Source organism: Labrus bergylta, chromosome 16 (genome assembly GCF_963930695.1).
Source record: "Labrus bergylta chromosome 16, fLabBer1.1, whole genome shotgun sequence".
Lineage (NCBI taxonomy): Eukaryota > Metazoa > Chordata > Actinopteri > Labriformes > Labridae > Labrus > Labrus bergylta.
In genome coordinates, this window is record NC_089210.1 from 9222889 (window position 1) to 9230942 (window position 8054).

Sequence of the window (8054 nt, forward strand, 5' to 3'; positions counted from 1 at the left end):
GAAGACTTTGGAAATGAGGGAGAAATATTAAGGACATAGTGAGGAGAATGGTAGATTTAATTAATAATGTTAAAAAAAAAAAAGTGGGGCGCACAGCAGGGATTTGAAAACTCAGAGGAAAAGACAAAAGTTTAATTTGACTTGAAAGAAACTAAGGTAAAGTTTAAATGTGTGTTGAAATAGCATCGAGAAAGAGGAGAGTTTTCCTTTTTTTTTCAGGGATGTACTTTGATACAAGATTGAATTGGAGAGAACAAGTAGGCTACATGCAGCCACAATATAGAAATATAATTAATGCCATGAGGTGTATGTCAGAATTAACCTGGGGAGCTAATTCTATATCTTTTATTATGTAGTTGTTTATGGATACTGAACCAGGGACGGCTTTATTAAAAATGGGACACAAGCTCAATAATACAAACATTTCTATTTTTCCAAGCACATAAGAAAGTGTATAAGCAGACCCAATCGCAAAAGGAAGACCTCATGCCCAAATGAGACTGGACAGTTTACTCGACTGTAGGTAGGCTGCAAAATAGGGGGAACCAGAGGGTGGCAGTAATGCGAACAAAACGGATATCGACTACCGTTTAACTCCAGCGAAGAAGAAGAAGAAGAAGCCTCCGCTGTGCAGAGCATCTGAAATGGCTCGTCTATTACACTCAGAAATCGTTATTTTCACTGTTTTGTTTGCCTTAAACACGGATTTTGTTTGTTGTAATACCGGTCGAAGAGTAAGTATTTACCTGTATCCATATAACCCAACGACTGAGTACGGTTAAAGCGGAAGCTGCTCCTGTCAGCTCTGTCATTAGCATTAGCTTCGTCCGTCAGAAGGCTAACTGTGGCGTTCACATTTATTTATTTTTTGAACAGGTTGGCGATGTTATGGACACTGAATTAAGTGGTTTCTCCGTGCCCCTTGAGCACTCATTTGAAGTCGGTGAGAAAGCCTTCTTTTAACTTGTTTTTATTTATCAGATGTGGTATGATATTATTAATGCTGGTTAGCTAGATACCCCGGATGACAGCGTTTGATTGAAGAAGCCGACTCACATCTCATCCACTAAATTGTCTATTTAACTAAAGTTTTTTTTTTGATGTATTAAAACATTATTTATGATGTTCAGCAGGCGTGAACATCCTCTAAACTGTCAATGAGTTACTTCCTGAGATTCCTGTGTGAAATATAAAACAGATGTGACAGGTGCTTGTCATCCAGTTGTTTATTTACCCTACCTGTTTATCTTTATATACCCTACCTGTTTACCTTTATATACCCTACCTGTTTACCTTTATATACCCTACCTGTTTATCTTAATATACCCTACCTGTTTACCTTTATTTACCCTACCTGTTTATCTTAATATACCCTACCTGTTTACCTTTATTTACCCTACCTGTTTATCTTTATATACCCTACCTGTTTACCTTTATATACCCTACCTGTTTATCTTAATATACCCTACCTGTTTACCTTTATTTACCCTACCTGTTTATCTTTATATACCCTACCTGTTTACCTTTATATACCCTACCTGTTTATCTTAATATACCCTACCTGTTTACCTTTATTTACCCTACCTGTTTATCTTTATATACCCTACCTGTTTACCTTTATTTACCCTACCTGTTTATCTTTATATACCCTACCTGTTTACCTTTATATACCCTACCTGTTTACCTTTATTTACCCTACCTGTTTACCTTTATATACCCTACCTGTTTATCTTTATATACCCTACCTGTTTACCTTTATTTATCCTACCTGTTTACCTTTATATACCCTACCTGTTTACCTTTATATACCCTACCTGTTTATCTTTATATACCCTACCTGTTTATCTTTATTTACCCTACCTTTATATACCCTACCTGTTTATCTTTATATACCCTACCTGTTTATCTTTATTTACCCTACCTTTATATACCCTACCTGTTTATCTTTATATACCCTACCTGTTTATCTTTATATACCCTACCTGTTTATCTTTATTTACCCTACCTGTTAGCTTTATATACCCTACCTGTTTATCTTTATTTACCCTACCTGTTTATCTTTATATGCCCTACCTGTTTACCTTTATATACCCTACCTGTTTACCTTTATATACCCTACCTGTTTATCTTTATATGCCCTACCTGTTTACCTTTATATACCCTACCTGTTTACCTTTATATACCCTACCTGTTTACCTTTATATACCCTACCTGTTTATCTTTATATACCCTACCTGTTTATCTTTATTTACCCTACCTGTTAGCTTTATATACCCTACCTGTTTATCTTTATTTACCCTACCTGTTTACCTTTATTTACCCTACCTGTTTATCTTTCTATGCCCTACCTGTTAGCTTTCTATGCCCTACCTGTTAGGTTTATATGCCCTTTGTCCTCCTTGTTTCAGATGATGTAGCAAAGTTTCGTGTGCGTGGAGCGCTGGTGTTGAAAGCTGGCAGGGAGCACAGCCTCTCACTCAGTCAGAACCAGCTTTCTGAAGAAGACAGGGTCAAACTGAAGGTAAAACAGGAGGAAGTTGAAGTAATGTTTATTAACAGGATCTTTAGCTTTTTATTTCTCATTTTTTTAACTACAAGCTTAATTACCTTTGGGACACATTATGCTCATACCCATGCCACAAACAAAACTGTCTTGTGACAGCAGCAAAATGGGCATTGATGGTTAATAATTACTAGAGTTTGAAAAAGACTTTGAGCTATCACAAGAGTGTTGTTTATTTTCACGAGTGTTACATTGGTTTTAAGTTGTAAGTTGACACAGTCACACTGTAATGGTTGTTGTGGACCCCAGGAGGAATGGGGATCCTAAGAAACTAAACAAAACAGATCATTTTCCTGCATCTCTGACATGTTTGTTTTGAATGACTCCACAGGAAGTGGCTGCAGTGGACGGTCTGTACAGAATCAGAGTTCCTCGTGTTTTCCTGCAGGCAGACCGACAGACAGAGCGCCAGATGGAGGGATACCTCACAGCATTTGTCAGAGCTGTGTGTATTTAACTTATCTTATGTATATAATATATTACCAGGAGAGTATACTGCAAAAAGATGTTTACAGTTTCTATTTAATACAACTTTATTAGAGGAGTGAGAGTATCAGCACATTGAGACATTTATTGATTTTGATACGCCCTGGGGCTTGTTAATCAAATGACATCTATTTTCAAGGTCTTTATGTATTTAGGGCCATGTACTTTGTTTTGAAAAAATTATTAATAGATATTTTTTGGTTGTTTTTGGGAACTAGCTGGCTAAACTTACAGCCTGCACCTTTGCTGGTCGGTCCCAGAATCACAAATCGGTTTAACTTATTATTAACATTTGAATTCATTCAGGACCACAATGCCGAACAATAAATATGTCTAAACTCTTATGCCGCTGGCTGCTACTAGGGTCAGCTGTGGCTCAGTTGGTAGAGTCGGTTTCTCTCGACTGGAAGGTTGAGGGGTCGATCCCCAGCTCATGCGGCACATGTCAGATGTGTCCTTGGGCGAGACACATAGTCCCCAATTACTCTCGCTGTTTTGTGGGCGGTGTATGAATGATTAGTTAATACTTTTTCTGTGCACTGCTTTGCTACAGTAAACGGTTTAATACTAAAAGAAGGAATTTATAGATCCCATGTGTAGTGATTTTTATTGAAGTATAATGGAAATATTATTGCCGTAGCAGATATGGGATCATGCTTCATAAAAGAATAATGCATATACTTTTTCAGTATTTATTATATATCTACTTCTTACTATACTTAAATTTATATTCTGGAATGAGAGCAACTGTAATGCAACTTAATCCTTCAGGGTAACATTAAAATCTTTCCTAATGCTTGTTCTGATTATAACTTCTATTCTGCTCTGATCCTCAGTGTGCCATGGTTGAGTCCCATCTGAGCGACGTCATCAGCATCCACACTGACGTGTCTGGGTACCTAATTGGCATCTCCATAGTAACAATACCTGGAGCCTGCAGGGGCACCGAGGTCGAGGATGAAGTTGATCTTGAGATTTTCAACACCACACTCAGCATAATGGCTCCTGTTAATGCACCAGGGTCAGTTCTTGATTTGTTAAATAAGCTTGAGTACATTTCTACCATCCACATCTTGGCTGTCTGCAGAAGTGAAATCCTCTTGGGTGGCTTCTTTGTTTAGATTTCTTTGATTCAGTTTTCTGCAAAGAAGCCTCACATAATTTTCCCCCCACAGGAAGAAACAAGTCTGACTTTCAAATACACCGTCTGTTTTTGTGTTTCTTTGAATACTAATTACCTGCTTTCTTTCAGGCCCGAGACAGCTCTGTTCCTTGAACGAATGGATCTGGAAACTGCGAAGAAAGAAAAGAATCCACAGGAGCAGAAATCGTTCTTTGCTAAATATGTAAGTAGTCCCGCTGAAAACTGCAGATAAGGCTGGCACGCTGTTCCTAAAGATATTCACTTTGCCTTTGGTAATTCTTCTCTGATCTCTGTAATATGCAATAGCTCATAAAGTTAATGAAAACATGAAATGCTGATTTAGTTCATTCAGTTTTTTCAAGCTCAATCAGAAGCACTCCAACTTCTTATACACAACTTGCCTGCAGCATTTGTTTAAATAAATGATAAAGGACATGTCAGTAATGTAAGTCTTTGAAAAAGTCCTAATTATTGCAAATGTTTGGTTTGTTGTCACTGTCTGATTCAGTGATTCTCAGTATAAGAACCATTTCATGCATTTGCTTCAGTTTATTTGGATCAGACCAAGGGGAAAAGATGCATTGTTTACTTTATTTCTAGACCAGTTTTTTGTTTTATTCTCCAAGAAGCCCTAAGGAGTAAACTTTAAGTCCTACAGTCTGACTGGTTACTCACTGATTTGTATAAACCTTAAAAACCCACTTTTTGTCTACTCAGGGGAGAATGCTTCATTTATATGTTGACATGTTTATGAACAGTAATATGCCCGCCCCCTGGGATGTGTTGGATGCCAGCTCTAGCTGTTCAATCACCTGCAGACAAAATAATATAATCAAAACTCCCTTTGCCAAAATCAATGTATTGACAGGAAAAGACAAGACAGTGTAGGAGAAAGTGTAGGGCTCAGTTTTTCTCGGCTACAAGTAGGGGGAGCTCCAGGGAAAAAAGTTTGTGACTCAGAACCAAACAGGTTTGTTGTTTATTATCATGGTGTCATAGTTTGGGACCCACATCTATTCATCCATTCTTCTGTTTGATTCTGCTGACTTGATCATACAAGTTGACTCGTCATCCAAGATTATTTTGCCAGCAAATTCAGTGGTATAGTTTAGTTGGTATTGTTATTTTTAAAGCAGTTTTGAGACTCTGTCTTCTTAATGTTGAGCTGCCAGTCGGAGTGCAAAGCTCTCCTCACTCAAGCTCCATGTTTTTTAAACACAGAGAAACTGTCCTCGTCTCTTTTTGACTCAGCTCCTCTGAGCTTCTGTATGACCTCTCCTCCAGCTTGTTGCGCTGTGTGTGTGCGTGTGTGTGCGTGTGTGTGCGTGTGTGTGCGTGTGTGTGCGTGTGTGTGCGTGTGTGTGCGTGTGTGTGTGTCTTGCTTTGTTCAGTGACCTTGTGACATTTTGTTGACTCGGTGCTGTGCTGTGTTCCAGTGGTATTTGATTCTGGGTGGTGCAATCTTCCTCATGGTCACCAATTCAGCACAGCCCCCAGCAGGGGGAGGAAGAGAGCAGAGCTGATTCCCACAGAAGTACTGTTTTCTTACTTGTGGCTCGTTCTGTCCCCCTTCCTCCTCTCTCAAATTATGTTTCCCTCCTCTGTAATATGACTAACCGAAACTCACCTCCTTGTTTCCAACTCATTGCCCCCTTTTCTACTCTTTCACAGTTTACTTCAGGTTCAACACCAAATACATTTGAGATGGATAATTGCAAGTTTTCTTTATTCTCAAGTCTTTGTACAAGAAAGCCTCCATTGGAAACATTCAAGACATCTTAAATCTTAACTGTCTGGTTGAATATGCTGAACATGTGTTTGGCGTTTGATCCTGAGATTTCTCTTTTATCTCACCACTTTCGCACTTAACCTTTTCTCCTCCTCTGTTTAGAATATAACTCAAACCTAATCTGGGATGACCTGATCGGGAAAAGTACTCTGTAATCACAGCTAAATTAGTCATCTTGAACAAACATATAGTTTTGTTAATATCCTTTTTTGCCCTTGTCTTCTTCTCCAGTGGATGTACATCGTGCCGCTTGTTCTCTTCCTGATGATGTCAGGCGCTCAGGACCAATCAGGCGGAGGAGCCGGGGGTGGGGCAGCTAATGGAGGTGGCAGATGATGGACTGGACAACAGTTTCTTTATTGTACTAAACATTTTCTGAAGAATAACTGGCTTTAGACAGATTAACATTGCTGTACAGAATTCTGTTTAAGGAGGATTAATACACAAACACAAGTTAAACCCATAGGTGACTGCATTTTTAATACTGATGTGAAAATAAAGTATTTATTACTTGACACTGATGATGTGACTCTTTGTTCTTAGAGATTCAGATTGAGTTGAAACTCCGTTACATCCATCCATTAGCTACTCACAGTTATCAGGTTACCAATAAAATGATCAGGTTCACTTGTTTGAAAATGTAATAAACGTTTGAGACTGTCTACTATTACTGGAGACTGGGGATTTTTTTTTTAAATCCAATTTATCATATATGATAGAAGTATTAAGAATTCAGTTTGAGATTTGTATTTGCAATAAGGACACATGGATGATGATGATGATGCTGTGTTTGAAGTTATGGTGGTATGGATTACATTCAGTATCAGCACTAGTTGAATCAGAGTGAAGGAATAAAATCATTTTCTCAATAACCATTATTAGTATCAAAAATATATCACATTGTAGTGCATCAATGTTATATTATACTTGTACTATTAGAATCAGAACAGCATAAACTGCAAAAAGATGTTGATGTCTTCTTTTGTTATGATTATTTCAGTGTTAATACTGTTAAAGTAGAATATACTGCAATTGGCTTTTAATTATAAATAAACCAGAGCCTCTTCCGTGTCAGTTTACCACGTTTGAAGTAGAAAGCCTCTTCTCAGCAGTTTAATCCTTCATAATACTGGCAGGGTTTACCCCGATGGGATAAGAACAGCTGCTGCTGTTCCCAAACAAGTGGCAAGGATGCTTTTCCTAATGCTTCACATCAATGTTTACATGGGCTTATTCTAGTTTCCTGTGATTATACAGTGAGTGCAGTTGTCTCTCCTGTCATACCATTTCTCAACATGACGTTTTTGACATTTCTTGCACAGAATTATAACATTTGGAGAAAGGCATATTCAAACTTGAAAGACTTGGAAGGAATTTTTCAACAGTTTTTTTGACAGGATCAGAGAATTTAAATTCTTCATTGTTCAACTGTTTAAAATTACTCAGACAGGGATTAAACTCAGAACTCAGAACCAAATTATATATTTTCTTTACCTGCTGTCTGTAAGTACTTCACTTTTTTTTTTAAATCATTCAATACAAGAAGAATCTTGTTAAAAAATCAATATGAAATGAATTGATATACACTTCTAATAATAAAAAAAAGATGAAAAACATTTCTCTTTAACTTTAAGATTGCAACTGATGATTCAGTCTTTTTTTTTAATTCAAGCAAAGCAAACACTTAGAGTTGAATTTGACAAAAGCAAGCAACATTTGAAGTTGGCGAGTAGTACAGCTGGATCGCAAACAGACTTCCTGAAACCTATCTTTGTTATGTTTTTCAATCATGATATCATAGACTTTAAACAATATGGCTTTAGAAACAGAATGTCCCAGAACATTGTGTCAACAGAGCCTATCTTCTTCCCCTTGTCAGTCAGTCTGGCTGTTTTTAGTTTCCAACTGTGATAAATATTCACTTATTTAAGGAGACTCAGGGTTGAGCTTCAACACTTCAATGGCCTCTGGCCCTGACTAATCTGCAGGCAGGTCTTTCTCAGAATGACCTCACGGGTCACTTAAGCACCGTCCTTCTCTGTGGCTGCTTTTCATTTACTTCTGGATGAACA

At 37.7% G+C, this 8054-nt stretch overlaps 1 protein-coding gene across 1 annotated transcript; it reads left to right on the plus strand.

The window, feature by feature from the left end:
• The first annotated feature begins 566 nt into the window (after window positions 1-566).
• On the plus strand, window positions 567-6497 carry emc10 (ER membrane protein complex subunit 10). Its single transcript, XM_020655600.3, has 7 exons — window positions 567-734; window positions 877-943; window positions 2409-2521; window positions 2895-3008; window positions 3886-4070; window positions 4302-4395; window positions 6214-6497. Exons 1-7 carry the CDS (start codon window positions 645-647, stop codon window positions 6316-6318), a joined length of 768 nt encoding a protein of 255 aa, XP_020511256.1. The 5' UTR covers window positions 567-644; the 3' UTR covers window positions 6319-6497.
• The last annotated feature ends 1557 nt before the right edge of the window (window positions 6498-8054 follow it).

Bases quoted from the DNA above. Each gene is read 5' to 3' on its own strand.
- emc10 (XM_020655600.3), top strand. From the start codon at position 645: ATGGCTCGTCTATTACACTCAGAAATCGTTATTTTCACTGTTTTGTTT. The intron at 2,522-2,894 runs GTAAAACAGGAG...ATGACTCCACAG, and splicing joins AAGACAGGGTCAAACTGAAG to GAAGTGGCTGCAGTGGACGG. The intron at 3,009-3,885 runs GTGTGTATTTAA...TCTGATCCTCAG, and splicing joins TCACAGCATTTGTCAGAGCT to TGTGCCATGGTTGAGTCCCA.